Here is a 20,488-nt window from a genome sequence, read left to right as displayed (position 1 = left end):
GGTGGTGCCAACACTAACGTGCTCGGCTGCTAACTGAAAGTTTGAGTCTACCCAGAGGCAACTCAGAAGAAAGGCCTGGTGATCTCCTTCAGAAAAACCAGCCATTGAAAACTCTATAGAGCACAGCTCTACTCTGACACACATGAGGTCACCATGAGTTGGAGCCAACTCACCGGCAACTGGCTTTCAGGGTACTAACCCAGCCAGCACAGTGAAAGCCCCTGATGTCTGTAAGAGGGACACAGCGAGCATGTGGAAAGATCAGGGTCAACCCACTGACATGGCTATAAAGTCCCTCTATGTATGCATTCTGATGACAGTGTCTGAGTGACAGCATCTTCACACTCAGAGGGGATTGTATTAACTCAGTACTCCCTGAAACCCCAGCCCTCAGGCTTACCTCCGCTTCCTGCTTATCTGGAAACCCCTTGCCATCGAGTCGATTCCGACTCATAGCAGCCCTATAGGACAGAGTACAACTGCCTCATAGGGTTTCCAGGGAGCTACTGGTGGATTCAAAGTGCCAACATTTTGGTTAGCATCTGAGCTCTTAAACAGTGTGCCACCAGAGCTTATCTAGAAGGTAGCTAAAATAGGGCAGCGCCTTTACTGTCAAACACTTATTAGAAAATGAATGAGGTTAAGTGTGAGTTCTGCACCTAGTCTGCTATCCATAAGCAACAGAGTGTGAACATGTGAGATAATTCAGGTGATGAAGGCTAAGGAATCACATGGGTTTCTCCCCTGGGAATGGAGGTTCGCATTATCTAAGTTAGTCCAATTAAACATGCCAGGCTAGGTAATTTGTGTGGGGGATTGGAGGTTGGGGGAGGGAGTTGGAAGCAAAAATACAAAATTGTAAATCTTCCAGAGGCTCACAAATTCAGTGGGAGACGGCAGCCACACACGGCTGCTTCTATATAACTCAGCTTGCAAATGCTCTACTGCAGGCATGGAACGTGTGTCATGTAGAGAAGGCAGGCACGGGGTTGGGGGAGAATCCCCCTCTTGTCCAAGTTAGAAAGAATGTATTCATAGTTTGAGGATATGAAGGAGATTATGTAGGACGAAGAGGTCTCTAGATTGCCTCTGGATCAAAGGTTCCCTATGAAAACAATTGTAGGGTGCGATTTGGGAGAAAGGGACTCTGTGCTGCATCTGGACATGAAACAGACCAGAACCTGGGAGGCCAGAGATATCCTAATGATCCACTGTATCTGCTGGGCTCTTCTTGCCCTTAGCCTGCAAGTCTTGGGCTCAACTCAGACTTGGCCTGGTCATAAGATCCAGGGGACATCACTTATAACTCATACTTTATTAGGTATTAAAGACATTCGTTAGTTGATTTGTGACTCATAGTGATCCCATGTGACAGAGCAGAACTGCCCCATAGGGTTTTCTAGGCAAATCTCCAGGTCTTTCTCCAATAGATCCACTGGGTAGGTTTGAACCACCAACCTTTTGGTTAGTAGCCAAGCACTTAACCATTGCACCACCAGGGCTCATGGATCTCTGTAAAGTTGAATGAAAGCAGGGAAGAAAAGTGGGAATAATCTACCAAGCTTTGAGAACTTGCAAAATACACTTTACCTTTCTGGGTCTCAGCTTCCCCATCTATAGGCTAATGGGGCTGTCTGGACCAGATGGTACCTCTTATTCTCAGATTACAGTGGACAGACCACAGACGTAGAGGCTAAGCAAAAGACTAAAGAGATATTGCTTTGAATACAATTACAGGTAAATCTGGGGTTTGTTAAGGGGATGAAGGCAAATGACCTCACAGCACTTTCCATGCTTCCAGGATGTGTCTGTGCGTGCTGAGTGTGGAAGGCACCAGCATGTAGCTCATATAGGATGGTCACTATCAGAGAAGCAAGGCTCACCAGGTCTAGAAGCTTAAAAGTGATTTATAAATATTCACATGTACCTGGGCTTAGGCACTCGTTCGTCAGGAACTGGTGTCCACGTGGAATCCGGAGACTTCTGCTCTTTGAATCTCCCAGTAAACACATTGGCAATGTCAAGCATGTCATAGGCACAGACTGCAGACCCAGGGATGCTGCAACGTGACATTTCACACAAAGCATTACTCAGTAGTTATGCATAAAGTTTGGAAAACATACTCCAAGGAAACTTTCCTGTTACAGGCAGCTGAAATTTAAGGTTTCCATTCTGAAGACTATAAATGGAAGGGATCCTAATGCATAAAGAGAATGTTTTTCATTGAATGCTTTCAATGAAACATTCATCAATGGCCTTAAAAATAGGGCTGGTTACAACAAAACCCTTCATGTCTTCACTTTCTCTGGAAACCACTGTTGATTATACAGGTAGAATTGTTGAGCTGGAGATAATTTAGGAGTTTCATGAATTCCCTGGTATGAACTATCATCAATAATCCAAAGATAAAATATCTGGACAACATTCTGCATCTCTAATACTGGTGAACATCTGAAGTAAAAATCCCCTCGCTGTCCACATATGCTTTTTGAACTTGGTTCTTTCAGCTAAGCACTCAGAGTATGAGAAAGTGTGTGAAGGGAAACCCACACATATTTTATATTCATGATTGTACATTTGAGTTTTTACTTCTTATTTATTTGCATAAGACTAAAGCACCATGGCTATGCAAATAAAGAGCTCTATAAAGTGCTAAATAATAATAATGATGGTAATCTCCACCTATAATTACGTCCTTGCCTGGCACTCCTGGAAGGACTTAGGGATTTTTTTTTTTCATTGATAATGAGAAGGCATGAATTATTCATTTTTCTGGGTACACTGTTTATATTTGAACCGACATTTGTTTTTGACTATGGTAGCTACTTGGTTTTGATAAAATAAATGGTAAGAAACACTGCCTGAGAGCTGTAATTAGGTTTTTAGGTAGTGGGCTACTCCATTACAAGAGCACCCAGGGCAAGAGACACAAGCACTTTGCACCGTGGGAACATCATCTGGGGCAGAGCGAACACTTCAGTCTAGATTTTCCATATGGGGAAAGGATATAAAAATGACTTCATAAATGATTAGGCGAATGTTACGCCATCTTTAATTTCTAACACAATTACTGAAGTACTACTAATGAAGGGAGAAGTAGGGAGAGGATAAAAAGCTTATTTAAAACAAGGTAGAAGGATTAATAGAGAAAATTTAAAGGATTACCTTTTTATAAAGGATGTATTATATTTATTATTCATGGAATTGCATATATAAAACAGTGATCTCCATTTGTTCTGGAATTTTTGAACCCTAGCATTATTTATTTTATTTTGTAAGACTCTCTTCACATTCTCTTTCCTGATAGTGACATGGGCACATATTTACTCTTATATAATAAGAAAAAAAAAGAATAAGTATTGCTTGAAGTATTTTATGACACATCTTATAATAACTTAAGATATCCTAGGGTTTTATAATTTTCCCAAGATTAGAATTGCTTGTGAAATCCTTCTTTCTTCCTTTCACCACTTCCTTCTGTATGTCTTTCCTTCCTTTCTTCCCTTCTTCTACTTATATATTTTTTGTTGGGGTTATTATCAGGTGCTGTTGAGTCATTTCCAACTCAATGACCCTATGTACAACAGAAAAAAACACTGCCCAGTCCTGAGCCATCTTCATAATCATTGTTATGTTTGAGTCCATTGTTGCAGCCACTGTGTCAATCCATCTCCTTGAGGGTCTTCCTCTTTTTCGTTGACCCTCAACTTTACCAAGCATGATGCCTGTCTCCGGGGACTGGTCCCTCCTGATAACATGGCCAAAGTATGTGAGTCGAAGTCTCACCATCCCTGCTTCTAAGGAGCATTCTGGCTGTACTTGTTCCAAGACAGATCTGTTCATTCTTCTGGCAGTCCATGGTATATTCAGTATTCTTTGGCAACACCGTAATTCAAATGCATCAGTTTGTCTTCGGTTTTCCTTATTCATCATCCAGGTTTTGCATGCATGTGAGGCTTGGGTCAGGAGCACCTTAATCCTTAAAGTGACATCTTTGGTTTTTAACACTTGGAAGGGGTCTTTTACAGCAGATTTACCCAATTCTATAAGTCATTTCATTTTTTGACTGATGCTTCCATGGGTGTTGAGTGTGGAACCAAGTAAAACGAAATTTCTGACAAATATTTTCTCTTTTTATCAAGATGTTGCTTATTGGTCTAGTCGTAAGGATTTTTGTTTTCTTTATATTGAGGTGTAATCCATACTGAAGGCTGTAGTCTTTGCTTCATCAGTAAGTGCTTCAAATCCTCTTCATTTTGAGCAAACAAGGTTGTGTCATCTGCATATCACAGATTGTTAATGGGTCCTTCTCTAATCCTGATGCTGCATTCTTCTTCATATACTTTCTTGGATTATTTTGCTCAGTAGACAGGTTTAATAAGTACTGTGAAAAGTACCCTGACACACACCTTTCCTGATTTTAAATCACACAGTATCCCTTTTTTCTGTTCAAACAACTGCCTTTTGATCTATGTACAAGTTCCTCACGAGCACAATTAAGTGTCCTGGAATTCCCATTCTTGACAATGTTATCCATAATTTGTTATGATCTACACAATCAAATGAATTTCCGGCAGTTCCCTATCAATGTACTGCTGCAGCCATTTTTCATATTTATGGAAACGTATATTTATGGAATCCCTAATATATGTCTCAACCAGTAGAAAAAAAAAAATAGTATAGAGTTCCTGCCCTCAGTTGGCTCACAGTTCACTACAGAGGCAAATATACTAACAACAACAACAAAAACAACTCCAGGACAATCTGGAAAGAGCAGTATATAAAAGAGGTATGTACCAAGTCCCACAGCAGTGACTCTGGACTTGAGACTTGGCACACCCTCAGGATTTCCATGGGTAGATGAGAGTTGGAGGGCAGCCCTGACAGAGAGCAGGGCATGAGCACAGAATGGCCATTCAAGAAATGGCTCTTAGCTCCAGCAGGGCTGTGACTTGAACAGTGTGGTAGAGGACGGGAAGAGGTGAGCTGGAGGAGAAAGTGGGGGTCAGTCCGTTAAGGGGCTTTCATGTTACACCAAGGAACCTGGGGTTTATCCTCAAGGCAAAGAGGAGGCTCTAAGGGATCTGAAACCATTCGACACGGCCAAGTTTTCAAGTGTAGAGGTTGAGTGGAGAAGGATAACAGAAGGAGTAAATCTAGAGAGGGACTATAATTTATGGATGAAAATAGGTGTGTATATTTTTCTTATCTGATTTTACTCAGCAAATAAGTTTTTGGGGACTGCATAAGCATGCACTAAGGGGATGTTTCTTAGGGGCCTTTTCAGAAAATTCTTTAAAAGGAGAATCCACAATATTCAGGAACCTGTTACTATACAGTAATCACAAAGTGACATCCCTCCCGCCCCACCATAAGAAAGATAAATTAGGAAAGTACTCTTAAATTCTAGCAACCCCTGCATCCCTGCTGGACCTCAATAGTATACTTTTTTTTGACAACTCTAGATAGATGGGTTTCGATTTAGGAGAACAGCAAGGCCTGAGTTTTTTTTTTTTTTTTTTATAACTTTCCTATCCTCAAGTCTAACAAACCCTACGGCTGGTTAAAGCTCACCTAAATCTGAGTGAAAACTTCTTGCTGCAATATGGGTTCACATTTTTATGCATCTTCAGTGGGTAACTTTTTTTTTTTAATGATTTTTAATTATACAATTCAGTAACGTTAATTACATTAACAACGTCGTACAAACATCACCACTACTTATTTCTAAAACTTTTTAATTACCCCAAATAGAAACCCAGTGCCCCTTAAGCAGTAACACCCCATTCTCCCTCCTCCCTCAAACCCTGGTAACCACTAATCTACTTTTATCTGTAAGCATTTGCCTAGCCTAGGTATTTATTATCAGGGGAATCATAGAATATCTTTTTCGGTCTGGCTTATATCACTTAGCATGATGTTTTCAAGGTTCATCCATGACTTAGTCTGTATCAGAATTTCATTTCACTCTATGGCAGGATAATATTCTATTGTATGAATGTACCACATTTTGTTTATCCACTCACCTGTTGATGGACACTTGGGTCGATTCCATCTTTTGGCTATTGTAAATAGTGCTGCAATGAACATTAGTGTATAAGAATCTATTTGAGTCCTTACTTTCAATATTTCTGGGTATATCTAGGAGTGTAATGGATAGGCCATATGGTAATTCTATATTTAACTTTTTGAGGAACCACCAAACTGTTTTTCACAGTAGCAGCACCATTTTACATTCCCACTTGGGAACCCTTAAGTCTTTCCCTCTATACAACTGAAGAACATTATTTCATCCTTCAGCTTGCTCTGCTCTCAGCTATATTTCTCAAGCAATTCTTTCTAGATGCTATCCTCCATCTCATCATTTATGTGCCTGTCACCTAGGCACTTACCAAGTTCTTAAAAGTCTTTGTAAAAACTGTAATCCAAAACAGCACAGTATATTCCTAGAGGAAGATATTTAATATAGAAGATACAATTTTCTACATAGACATGAAAGCATAGTACAACTATTTTGATCTCATGACCACGCCCAGAATTACGACCATTTTCACACAACAGGGCTAGGTCTCTGAGATCTAGTTGGCTTACTGGAGAGCTGAATACCAGGGAACTGAATGTCTACCTTCCTTCTAGTCCTTGGTCGCCATATATTTCATTCCACTGCTCTAGGAATAATTATTCCTATGTCATTTAATTGTTCAATGTCTTAGGTTAGCTAAATTAGAAAAAATAGGAGCGAATAGGCTGGTACTAAATATTTCTAGGTATAATGTTTGATGGTTTGTAAATTCTCACTACAGTCCACCAGAGTCAGACAACGATGCTATCATTGGGATCCAGGCCAGGGTCCAACTTATAGAGTGAGGCTATCTGAGGGAGACTTCCTCTGAGAGGTCAAGAACCTAAGGTGGGAGGCAGGATGGAGCCATTTGAATCTTGAATTTCACCCTGTAGCATTTTAACAAACTTCCATTGTTTTGCTTCAAAAGTCACCAATCCAGTCACGGAAATATTAACAGTCAAATAGAAAGTTAGATGAGCTGGAAGAGACAGGAGAGAAATTCTTGAGTTCCAAAACTTCCGCTTCCATCTACTCGCTACTTGGACCAGGTAGTATAATATTTTGAGCTGCTTCCTTAAGTGTAAAAAGAGGGCAATAGTATCCACTTTCCAGTATTACTGGGATTTAGAAATAACACGTGAAAAGTGTTGATATGCCAGGCATATAAATAAAAGTTATTGTTATAGTTTATCTAATTACTTTCCCTGGAATCCTAATCTCATACCGTTTATACTGTTAATTTGCTGATGAAAACTGAATGTTAAGTGCTTCGTCACTACAAATAACGAGTAGCAGTTCTTCCTTCAGTTGTGAATACTGTATATTAGAAGAGAACCCCTGGGAAAAGGAAGACAGGAAGACAGATTAGGTCAACACAGCCAGGGCATGGTTACCTGTTATAAGGTGTGGAAAAGGTTGCCAGGACAACATCACGGCCATTAATGCGAATCACATCTGTAACTGCGTGGAGGATGTTGAAATAAAAATGAGAGTCTCCAGGAACTGAGCAGTTCAGGCGAGCCTTTAGAAAAGATGTCCACTGTTTCTCCAGGACTCTTTGAGATCCTCCCATGTCATTCTTGCACACCTGAGCCACCCTTGGGAAAACTACCTGTAGAGGAAAAACATACCAAGAAAATGAAATGCACACACTTTGCAAGGAGATCTTAGTAGGATTTGCCTTTCCTTGAAAATAAAAACAGAACAAGGTGCTTAATTTTATCCTGTGTTTCTAAAATCAGCAGCAGGGGAAAAAAGGAAAAAAAAAAAAAAAAGGGGAAACTCAGCACTGGAACAGCATGTTTTAAAAGATAAGGCTGTGGCATTTAATACAGAGCCATAAATCCTTCAGGGGATCAGCTCCCAGCCACATAAACTCATTTCCATACAGACTGCCTAGCTTTTTATTTCCACAAACAAAAGCACACTTTGTATGCACCATCTCTGCCATCCTCACTGGCTGCCCTGAATCTCTTACATGGAGTTTGCATTCCTCAAACTATGTAAGCCGCGCTGACATTTTATTTATGCCCTCCACCTTAGTGACCTTGATCTGCTCTCTGTGGTAAAAAATTACGGAAATGCAACCCCCTAGTGTTCTATTGCTTTTTGCAATAAAGAAAAAAGTCAAGGTTTTCAGTTTTGCTTCAAGTGCTGGATATTTACCCTCTCTCTGCCAAGCAACTCACTTAAAAAGAAAAAGCTGGTTGAGTATACCCGGAAATGAAATCTTGAAATAATTGAAACTCAGTATGAAATCAGCCAAATATCTGTCAATGAAAATTTCAAGAGAAATATTTAAGAGGTTCCCAGTAATCTGTTACTGTTCTGAAAAAGCATTAGGGCATAGAAATAAAAGTTTATTATTGGTTACCAGGTGTTCCCTGGTGGCATAGTGGTTAAGTGCTATAGCTGCTAACCAAAAGGCTGGCAGTTCAAATTCACCAGGTGCTCCTTGGAAACTCTATGGGGGCAGTTCTACTTTGTCCCATAGGGTTGCTATGACCCTTAATCGACTGGACGGCAGTGGGTTGGGTTTACCAGGTGTTGTGAGGAGGGGGAGGTGGGGAGTTATATTTAGGAGGTGCTGAGTTTCTGTTTGGGGTGATGAAAAACATTTGGAAATGGACAGTGGTGATGGCTGCACAACATGGTGAATGTCATTAACGTCACTGAATTGTATACTTAAAAACGATTAAAATGGCATTTTTTTGTTACATACGTATATACATTTACCATAACAAATTTTAAAAAAGAAAAGACATATAGGTCTTCTAGGCAGCACAAGGCTTCACATTCATGATGACCCTGTCCTTAAGATGTAGGGTTCTCATTTCAAGGCCATTTGCAGCAACCTCAACCCAAAAGTGAATTTCTGAAAATGTTACAAGAGAATCCGGAGGTGTCCTCCTCTCTTACCTTTCCCATGGTGTTGTACTCCACCGCTATTTCCCTAAAGAAGAAGTAGATGTAGTCTCCATAATCCACTGCTTGGACAAAATATGGCTCTGTGGACAAATGGGCACTTTAATTGGGGACATATCAAACAGAATTAAAAGAAGAACTTTGATCAATTGCAAATTTCAATCAAGTTGAATTAACTTATTAATTTAAAGTGTAGGGCCATTAAGCATTGGTTACCAGGAACCATTTGTCATGACTTTATACATGCCAGTACTGGTGATTTCATAAGGCATTTGAGTCTACAAATTATATCCTTCAGAAGCTGTTACAATCAACAATGAAGAATAAATGAGTTTTGCATATCTCTGTAATTTTGTTTTCCACAATAGAATCACCATATTACAGCAAGGATTTCTGTACACATCTCCTTGTCAACTCTGACTCATTCAGGGTTGTGAACAGTTTTTTTCATGTTTCCCAATTGCCTCCAATCCCCTGTCCCCTTCCATGAATGAATTGTTCAGTTCTTTTCAGGTGGGACGCTGAAATGAGAATTTGAGGCAGGGAAAGATGAATGTAATGTATTCTATTGTAGTGGCATAGGTAGTTTTGTTAAAACTCCAGAAACTCATGGGAAGGGAAAAAGGAAGGTAAATAAATCAGTTGAGGCAAAAGATGCAATTTACACTTTCCTGTCTGTCAGAAGCCATTACTAAAAGTGAAACTACAGTCTGGTCCATCCAGACTCTAAATCTCCCACAAGATATGTATTTCCCCCATCCCTCCTCTTTTCTCCTTTTAATTATGTGTTCACCTTTCAACCATTTTGAATCGTGCTTGACGGTCCGCAGGGTTGGGCTGTCTCCAAGACTCCGATAAATGACTGCATCAATGGCGAGAAAGTCAGTCACTGTGGCTGAATACAGCTTCCCATCTGAAACGAAGAAGAAAGGAGGTGAATGGGGTGGAAGCAAAGAAGTGGGGGTGGGGGAATAATAGAGAAATCCCCCAGATTGCTTTCCTACATCAGGCAAATGAGATAGGACAACTGGGAAAAATTCAAGAGTCGCTGGGAAGATACTTAGTCCACATTCCTAACCGTTTTAAATTGGGATCATGGGAGATGAAACATTTTTCATTTTTAAATTGCATGGCAATTTCTAAGCAGCAGCAGCAGCAGCTCAGGGTACAGGGTAAATGAAAAATATTGTTTGCCTTACTTGATTAGATGGACCTTGACTGAAATCTCAAGGCCAAGGCCCCTTAGACACTGCCACCGCCACCACACCATGGTAAACTGGATTAGGTGAGAGACCAAGGAAAGGTGGAGGCTGATCGTATCACCAGCAATTTTAAGTAATAAGCAGAAGTAATGGGGTCCTCAGCCAGAGCAGATGAGGGGAGTGGGAGAATGATCCACAAGCAAAAAATGGCTGACTAAGTTTCATCTCAGTTCTTCAACTACTTATATTTCGGGAGTCCTTGCTCCTCCTGACCTCAGTCATGAGAGTTCACTAAAATCTGCCATTCTTTTGTGTTATTAGCTTAAATAAAAGACTCTGATTTCAGTATTTCCAAAGTTACAAACTAAACACATTCTGATGTACAAGATGCCAAAGCAAAGAAGAAAGGGGGGGGGGGAGGTGGGAGGGAATGCAGGGTTCAACTTGACCTTTCTTTATAAATTCATGCTTTTGGGGAGACATGTTTGAGTATATTTCTAAGTCAAATGACAGCGATGAAGATTGACCCCCAAAACTTGTGGTTCATTACTAGATTAGCAAACATTCTTAACACGAATCATCAAATTAGGATGCTCTAGAACAGTAAAATCTATGTAGATTAAATGGAAACAATAATTACATACAAAATTTTAAAATTACTTCCTAGATTCATTTTTAATGGATTACATATTTTCTCTCATTGTATGTCCAGTTGACTTCTATATAACATAGTAATCTTTCAGCTCTTCCCATTTGTGGGCTAGACAGAATGACTTAGAAACAACAAAACAAAACACCTTATCCAAATATACCTAAGCAAAATTTTTGAAGCTGTATATTCCTTTAGTCTTAAAATAACTGAAATTTTCTCTTGCTTAAGTTGGAGCTGTCTTGATATCTGCATTATTAAAAGCCATACCTCAATGAGTGTTGATTGTTTTGGTTAGATTAGAGCTGCTGTCAGCAAAACTTTCCTTTGAAAAACACCTACCTAAAAATCACAACGTTCCTTATGCAATTATAGCCCCATGTCACATGGAAACGCCTCGGTAGTTGGGGGGCAGTAGGAAAGAGGCTGGTCCTTCTAAAACGCTCCAGGACTCTTCTTGTTTTACAGTCATTTCAAGCTGGGTATCCCACCAGAGCTTTTATTTGTAAAATGGGGCACTACTCTGCCACTCTTGGTAATATGACAATCATTTAATTGCAATAATGATCTTCCATTAATAAGGGCTGAACTTTTATGAGATTTCAAACATTCCAATGATAAACTATTTAAATATACCTGGCTTTGTTTTCAGGGGGAGGAGGGGCACAGTCATAGTATTACCTCATGTGGCTTGCGCTCTATAAAACAAACAAAAAAATAGTGCCATTGAGTCAATTCCATCAAGTCAGTTCTGACTCATGGCAACTCCATGTACGTCAGAGTACAACTGTACTCCATAGGGTTTTCAGTGGCTGATTTTTCAGAAGTAGATTGCCAGGCCTTTCTTTCAAGGCACCTCTGGGGGGATTTGAACCACCAACCTTCCAGTTAGCAGCCAAGCACATTAATCATTTGCACCACCAGAGACTCTTTGCTCTGTAGGGAAAAAAAAAAAAATCTAACCAGTTCTATGTTGATTCCAACTAACGGAGGCCCCATGTGTTGCAGAGTAGAACTGCACTCCATAGGATTTTCATGGCTGTGACCTTTGGGAACAGAATGGGAGGGCTTTCTTCCTAAGTTCCTCTGGGTGGTTTCAACAACCAACCTTTTCCATTAGCAGTCAAGCGCTTAACTGGTTGCACCTTGCTCTGTGTGTGTGTGTGTGTATATATATATACACACATACGTACATACATATATATATATGTATGTGTGTATATATATATATATATATATATATATATATATATATATATATATACAGCAAACCTGTTGCCTTCGAGTCAGTTCCAACTCATAGCTCTATACGGCTCCTAGTAAATATTCTGCCCATTCTCCCCCTTCTACCTCAGGCTACAAAATACCCTCTTTTTAGCTTACAATTAAATTTAAATTCTTTACTGCAGCCCACAACCTCCATGCTACCAACTAAGAATGTTTCCAAGTGTCAGGTGCTACCACAATAATTACACAAGTGAGAATATGCTCAAGCCCTCTTCCTCCTGGCCTTGCTCCTGCCCATGCATATAAATAGGTCTGTAAGAGTTTGTGTTTCTTACAATGCTGCTTCCCAGCGTGCTCAACCTAGGTGTGCTCAACCTGGTGAACCTTTCCTTCTTAACGTGGCAGAAACTGTTTCTACAACCTGTGACTGCAAAATCAGGTTCACAAATGGGTGAAGCCGAGGATGAGGTTCAAGGAACCAGAAGGTAATCTTGTTTTATAATCAAGGCCTTAAAGTTGCTCATCCAACTAGAATGTGCCAGTTTTTAGCTGTTGTGATGAAAATTATAGCTAACTGCTTTATTACATGCTGTAACAATTGCTATTATACCAACACATTTCCCTATACCCACCTCCACATACACAGCTGGCAATGAATTTCTAAATAAATTCTTAATTAACACACACACACACACACACACACACACACACACCTGACTAAATCTGAAAATGGTGGCTTATTTGCTACCTCTTCAGATCTTTTTCAGTGGTAAGAAGGGACAGAAGGGGGGAGCATGGCTCAATCTAAGCTACTGAGCATCATTCCCTCCCCTGATCCACAGTCTTCATGTCAGACACAGGTATGGAGACTAATCAGGTTAGTGAGATTCTGGAAGAGGTGGTTTCTGGAAGCTTTTGGGCAAGTGGCCTCAATGATCTGAGAAAGCACCCAGAAGAAAGCAATTCCTTCCTTTTTCCTCTCTCTTTCTTCCTTCTGTACGTGGACATGAGGGCACACAAGCCTCACTGGGGCTGGCAGTCATCCTCTGATCGAGAGAGCAGCCAGTCTCACAATGAAATTGATGCAAAGCAGAGAAATGAAATGGAGTTGCATCCTGGATGATACTGTTGAGCTGTTGACTCAAACCAGCCTCAAAGATTACCCTACCTTAAACAATATTTCCACTCTGGGGCTTAACGTGGCTTGAGGTCAGATTTTCTATTACTTGTGCCCAAGCATGTCCTAACCAATACAGGACATACCTAGTGTACTATGTTGCTATCCTTTTCTGAAGGCACAAAACATGGGAAAGTGTAGCAAAGAACTCTTTTCAGAAGCAAAAGTACAATTTCCATACTAATGGCAAATGGAAAAGGTATTTTTAATCACTGTATTCACCAGAGAATCAAAGCACAACTGTGACTCCACGAATCCTCCAGAGCAGATTTGCAGTGACAGGTTGAAACATGCAAAAGCAAATGCAATAAAAAGAAATCAGGTCATTTACCTGCAAACAGTGCAACGTTGGCATGTTTGGCATCATAAGGGCATCTGGCCATTCCACTAAATTCATCCCCAAAAGGATCCAAAGTATCCATCTAAATGAAATAATAGGACTTAATTATGAACAACCACAACTAACAGTAGTAATAGCAGGGATATTTATTAAACACTTAATGTGCTAAGTGATTCGTATGTATTCTTGCAAATAACCCCTACAAATTCCCTCTGAGACTGGTTTCAGATGAGGAAACTGAAGACTTAATCAGATGAGATTAAGTCACTGATGAAGGTTCTACAGCTAGGAAAGTTGGAAATCTTGTTATGTCTGTGTAACTGCTCACCATTACAAAAAGTTGATTACCAATAGCCTTTGGGAATGTTCTAGAAATAATGACTTTTCTCTTGGAAAAGGAATTTCTGAGGCAATCACCTGAATTATCTGTTGAGTCATGAATCCTGTAGAGAATGACCTCAGTTTTTGGTTTTGTTTTGCCTAAGGAGACCTGCCTTTGTGGGTTAAATCCCAACAGACAGACAATGGAATCTCTCCTCAGCGTAGCTGGCAGAATAGTATGGTATCAGCAGAGGCGCAAAACCATGTATGCAAGCACAGCTCAGTGGCCTTTTGCACCTATTTCAGAATCATGGAATGAATGCTAGCTCTAAAAATGAGTTTAGAAACGTGTCCCAGCCTCAAATGGTATAAACAGGAAATGGAGACCCAGAAGCTGAGGGTCTCTTACAGGTCAAACACAGTGAGGAATGGAACCGCCATTTGTCTTCATGTTTCCCAGTGCCCAACAATGCCTTGTTCCTTTATATTAAAGGTTATAACTGGCCTGCAGATGAATTTTGTTCAGCAATTTTAATGTTAAAATGTAAGTGAAAACTAAGCACGAATTTTAAAACAAATTTCACATGAAAATCCAGATTTCTTGCTTCTTTTGAAAAAAAAAATCAGAAAGTCAGTTTAGGCTCTTCTTACCCAACTAGCTACAGCTGAGTAATGGTGCCATCTCGTTTCAGACAAGCAAGCGGTCTCCAGCCCCAAGGCCCCTTCACCCACAGAATGTATTTACACCCTGCTTGCTTCATTCTATAAGCTACCTGCCTGGACCCATAAGCATTTTTAGGTGTGGCAAAGCCTTTCTAGCAGTTCACCAAACTCCATTCCCTTCCTTGGAGATCACACCAAACTACATTTCCCATCCACCCTTGCACTCATGTGTGGCCATGTGACCGAGCTGTGGCCAATGGAATATGAGTATAAATGATAAGAGCCGCTTCCAGGTATTGCTCTGGAAAATCACCCAGGGTCCTCCACACTTGTTCTGTGTCCATATTTGCCCACCGGACACAGAGGAGTCAGTGGAAAAGTGTAAGACCCTAGGGGATGGCAGAGCTATGATAAAGACAGAGCTTGGCCTTCTAAATAACCTCACAGAACACAGAGCCCTTCTCGCAGACCCACAATCCACTGTGATGTGAGAAAGAAATAGACCTCTATTGTTATATGACTACATTAGTCAGAATTTGGCCGACCTTCACCAATAATACAGTGCTTCCTGCTGTCCCCTTCCTTACTCCATGTGATTCAGGAGTAAAGAAAAGGAGGCCAGAATGTCTCCTTCTCCTTACTCCATGGGATCTTCCTAGCACATAAAATCTCATCTCCACTGAGTCCATAAAATGATCTCTTCCGTAATCATTAACGTTGTTACACCACTTTGTTTTCAATCTTCTTTATAGTTTTAGCATATCTTGTTTACACATTTGGGAGTTGGATGGTTTTACCACAGATATGAAAATTGAAAGAAGATAAACCTAAGGCAGCACTGATGCTGAGGAAGGAGACGCCAAAAGGCCTTTAGCATGAAATCAAGGAGCCTGGAGTCGTTGCTCAGGAGGAAAGAGCGAGGTTCTCATGAGCAGCAGTTAGTGTTGCCAACTAATTTTATCTTTTATTCTAACCCCGCCCCCCACAAAATTGAGGAATGTGACAGACCTTTTCCATTCATAACCACTTTGAGAAGGCCCCTAACATAAGCCATCTTATTATTTTTTTTTGACTGTAGAATCACATAAAGCAGCTGTGTTAAAAACATGTATTTTTAGGAGAAAGATGTTCAGGCCAGACATCCTTTAAAGCAAAGCACTCTTCCCCCCAGCACATTTTTATTAGCCTTTTTCTGATAATTTATCCCAAAAAGAGCTTCCTGTTAAACTGTGACAGACTCTGCGGTCTGTGGATCTGGCGGGTATTCAAAAGTGATGCTTAGTACACAATGATGCAATGGGAATGCCCTTCTCCCAAGCAGTGCATGCTGTAATCCTGCAGCGGGGAAACAATATGCCAGGCAGATTTTTTTTTTTCCACGTACCTACTTCTAAAAAAGTTAACTATAGCTGTAGCTAGTCAGGGGTAGGAAGCACTGAAGAATTAACGTATTGGTTTGTGAGTTTGGAAAGGTCCAGAGACAAAACAATTCCATGGTGAAATCTTCTTTCCATGAAGTAAGAACTAATCCTTGTGGTAGCAGTCATCAAATATCAGACTTAACAGCAGCCCCTGGGGAATTAAATCACCACAGGGTACAGATAATCACACAAAGAACCAGCCTGACCTTCGCAGAAGTTCAAGAGGTTTAGAGAACAGGAGGAAAAAGGCATGGAGTGTGGTTTTAGATTTATAATGGGTAGCCTTCAAAATTCCTCCCCAGATAATCTTATTTGGGGCTATAATCTTTCTAACACATTATGCCTACGTCCGTTACATGAATTATAAAATTCAAGGCACGGTAGAGGAAGAGACTGTCACCCTCCTGCTTTAAGTTACTCTAATCAACTTCTTGCTCTCATGCTATGAGACTTAGGTTTTTCAGTGGAAAACTGGCCATTGTTTTTGCTATAACCTTTGGTCCTGATCTGTTAAAAAAAAAATTAGTAGTGTTTATTAAGGGAAACACACACACACACACTTAAAAGAGAGGCTGTCCATTCTTCCTATAGCCAGATACATTATGTCCTGTGTTACCAGCAAAGTCCCGCTGTCCCCTGAGTCTAAAAGAACCCTTTTCTGAGCCATGCCAAGTGTTCCCACTGCCACCTACAGAGGCACACATATAGACAGGACTGAGTGTGAAGAACATCCCTGTCTGTGGCTTTTGAGAGGTCCAGGCTCCTGGGGTGGAACATGTCTCAGCAGGTGTGGCTACACAACAAGCAAGAGGTGAAGGTATCACTGTAAGTGAGGCGTCGTGGGGAATGGAACATGTGCAGGAAGAATGGGCTAGATCACTTACAGTCCATGTATCGCAGCACCAAGAAAACCTGTAATTTGTCATAAAAGAAAGCTTCCCAGCTAGAGAATTCCTTAGGATTTGTTAGAAGCATTAATCTTAATGAGTTAGAAACAATGACAAACAGGGATGGAATATTTAGTGGTATACTTGAAGCTGAATCGTCAGCTGTCTGCTGTTACTAAACCCATTGCTGTCGAGTCAATTCCGACTCATAGAGACCCTACAGGACAGAGCAGAACTGCCCCATAGAGTTTTCAAGGAGTGCCTGGTGGATTCGAACTGCCAACCTTTTGGTTAGCAGCCGTAGCTCTTAACCACTACGCCATTAGAGTAATTGCTGGGCAGGGCTGGTTGCCTCTACTATAAGCTGATGGATCCTGTCTTTACTTAAGTTTGTCATTTTGTTCATGATGGAGTTTTCTTGCATTAATTTGTGATTTTTTTTTTATTCTAAAAATAGTGTATTAGAAATATTTATTTTGATTCTTGAATTTACAGCAACCCCTTAGATTTTGTGCCTAAGACAAGTGCCTCACTTGCCTCACCCTAATCCTGGCCCTGTTGATGCCCATTACCAAAGATAAGATGAGTGTGAAGGTAAAATAGACCTCCCCTTCAACGACTGTGCAAAGAAAGGGCAGAAGGCCTTTCAAGTGGTCAAACCAAAGGCTGGTGAGGCCGCTGGTTCTAGATCCAGGCCATCACTCCTTTTCTAATGCTTCACACTCCCTGGGTTTCACTGCTATCTGTACTGATGAAACCCAAATCTATATTTCTACCCATGCCTCTTCCTAAGTCAAGGCTTATCCATTTATCTTCCTGCTAGACACATCTCTATTCACGTCCCACAGGCATTGCCATCCACTGTGTAGTCATACTTATCATGCTCAAAACCCAACTCTCTGTCTCCTCACCACCCCCACCCAACCACTGCTTTTCCTTTATTTTCTGTCTGTGTTGGTAGCAGCCCCATCCATCCACTCACCCAAGAGATAGCCTGGCCTCATTCTTGATTCCTCTTTCTCTTTATGCTGGGCATCAATCATTAAATCCTACTGAGCTTTGTCACTTAAATATTGTCCAGAATCTATTCTCTTCCCTTCATCCCTGGCCTCTTTCTTATTATCACTTGTCACTTCTCAGTCCAGCCCCTCAGAACCAAATGGAGTTTCCCAAACTTAATAGGCTGTTTTTTACCCCATGTCTTTGTTCACGCTGTCCCTCTATCTGGAATGCCCTTCTCCCTCCTGTTGGCTAACTTCTACTTATCCCTTAAGACCAATGCCAGGCATTACCTCAGTCCTTCATTTGTTCCACAAACATTTATTAAGTACCTGCTTGGAATTAAGCACAGACATGGGCTCTGCACTCACAGAACTTATGGGTTTCTTATGAGTTAGACATGGGAATTCCACATGTGAGAATAGTAGGTGGAACGTTTGAAAGGAGGGGTCACCTACAGCCTTCTGGAAGCCTTCCCCAGCTAGGTTAGGCACTCTTTCGCTGTGCTGTCATTATACTCTGCTTCACTATGGCAGCAACCCCATGGAATTGCAGTTTCCTGCTCATTCTCTTTCTTCCCTAAGGGTGGGGGTCTCCTACTTGTGTTTACAACCTCAGGGCTTGGCCATGACAAAAACTCTGCTGAGTGAAAGACTTGCAGAAAGAAGAGACAAGAACAATGACAGATGGAGAGGTAAGACCCTAGATCATTGCCACCTCTGCTTGCACAGCTGGTGAGCTCCCTGCTCTTCAGCAACACTTCTACCAGCAGCGTCAGGACTAACTAGACTTACCAACTTGGAGAGTTAGTTTTTTCTCTCCCTGCACAAAGGCCATGGTAAAGTGAGGCACTCTTCTCTGAGTGCTAAAGTGGAATTAAATGCCTGAGTTCTTTAAAATCTCGACTAGAAAAAAGCCTACAGTTTCAAACGGCTTTTGAGATGCCTTTTAAATTAGGACTCATTCACAATATATGTATGTTTTTGTGCTCAGAGAAGAGATGACGGGGGTGGAGGGAGAAAGAGAAAGAGAGAAAAGAAATCCACATGGTATGTGTGGTAAGTATGCTGGTCTTCCAAACAATAAAGAATAGGGTCTTACAGAAACCAACTTGGCTGTGTAGGCTTTTTATAGATGTGTCAATCAATTCTGAACAAACAGGAAGCTTAGAAGCCTGCTCAGGATCACTCATGTGGAGCAATACATTAAGCTGAACAAGTGAGAAGAACCCAGGTGGTGTTGAATTACCCCTCTTAGGTTGCTGCAGGTACAGTCACAGTAAATTATGAAATACCTCCTGGCCGGGTGGTTCCAGACAGAGAAAACAGCATTTACCTTATAGTTTCTGCAGGAAGGGTTGAAGGCATTAGTTCCACAGACAAACAACGTATCATCATTTTTCTTTAGAAGAACTTTAATAAAGTTGTGACACTCATCCTGAAAAATAATTCAAACTTTTTTATATCGCTCCATTCAATACAGAAACCCATTCTTCACGTTATATCATGATCTGCTTTTTTTTTTTTTTGCTCACAGGGGGTTAAAATGAAGGCAGCTGAGGAGCTCTCTTATAAAAGTTTCAGTTCCTCCTACTATTAACCAAAAACAATTGCTTTTCAACAGCAAATAAAAACACAGTACAGAATGGAAGAGTGTGTTTAGGTAAGAAGGAAAAAGCAAACCTGGAGAGCGATGCTCTCCCATCATATTAATTTTAATGCCAGGTGCTCCAGGGTCCCTTGATGTACAAGGCTTCTGGTCGAGTTGTGTTTTTATGTTGTTTTATGACCAAAGGCACAAAACCCTGTATGTCTTTGGCAGCCTTTTATGAGCCGTTCCCCCGAGTCCCTGTGAGCACTGGGTTGCAGGGTGGGGCTGTGGGAGAGTGCACTTGGAGGAGTCAGGGCAGCCAGCTTTGTGCTCATAATCCCTGGTCGCCTAAGTAGTTCATGATGCAGCCCAAGCAGCTGTCGTAATGTTTCATCACATTAAAAGCAAACTATTTCTGCAAATTAAAGCCTTCAATACGTTGATGGAAAAAGCAATTACTGGAGAAAAGTGAATGGCATGATCCATTCCATATCACAGTCGACGGCTAGAGATAACAGTCAAAAAGTTAACCCAAAGTGGCAGCTGCAGGAGAAATGAAAATTGCCTACCTTATGTTTTCCCTTCATTCTGCATGTGTCTACATCAGCCTGTCTAGATTTCCATGTCAGTTTCTGCCGGGATCAAGAAAGAAATCAATTAGAGTACAGAGGTTGTTGCATTTGATTTTAGAAGTAAGAGTTCCCTTGGGGAGACTGCAGGCTGAACATATATATTTATTGAAAGCTTTCTGCACCCTTTCTCCATGATTAATTCACCATAGCAACAAGAGATTAGAGATGGAAACGTTCATTTAATTTTGAACTCCTATCTATTCTATTCATTAAACTACAAAATGATCTTCTCTTTGAGATAAAGATAAAAGAAAGCAAAGAAGAATAAACAACAGGGTGGAATTTTCACATAAAATATCCAAATTAACTTGCTAAATTATGCCCATTTTGATAAAATACACATCCTACCGCTTCTTCTGGAAACCCTGGTGGTGTAGTGGTTAAGAGCTAA

General features: G+C 40.7%; 1 protein-coding gene across 3 annotated transcripts in view; it reads right to left on the bottom strand.

Moving 5' to 3' along the window:
• The window catches only part of SEMA6A (semaphorin 6A), a 153,042-nt gene that overhangs the window by 40,848 nt on the left and 91,706 nt on the right, over window positions 1-20,488 (bottom strand). For all 3 annotated transcript variants that reach the window (XM_049873611.1, XM_049873612.1, XM_049873613.1), the window contains exons 5-11: window positions 20,035-20,097; window positions 19,211-19,312; window positions 13,576-13,666; window positions 9,783-9,902; window positions 8,984-9,072; window positions 7,459-7,676; window positions 1,928-2,059 (exon numbers count right to left, since the gene is read on the bottom strand). In XM_049873611.1, coding sequence (XP_049729568.1) covers window positions 1,928-2,059; window positions 7,459-7,676; window positions 8,984-9,072; window positions 9,783-9,902; window positions 13,576-13,666; window positions 19,211-19,312; window positions 20,035-20,097 — 815 coding nt within the window. The remainder of the gene's footprint in view (window positions 1-1,927; window positions 2,060-7,458; window positions 7,677-8,983; window positions 9,073-9,782; window positions 9,903-13,575; window positions 13,667-19,210; window positions 19,313-20,034; window positions 20,098-20,488) is intronic.

This window comes from Elephas maximus, chromosome 2, assembly GCF_024166365.1.
Source record: "Elephas maximus indicus isolate mEleMax1 chromosome 2, mEleMax1 primary haplotype, whole genome shotgun sequence".
In the NCBI taxonomy this organism is placed as follows: Eukaryota; Metazoa; Chordata; class Mammalia; order Proboscidea; family Elephantidae; genus Elephas; species Elephas maximus.
The sequence above is the reverse complement of the archived record's forward strand: the minus strand, read 5'-3'. Positions and strand labels throughout refer to the sequence as shown.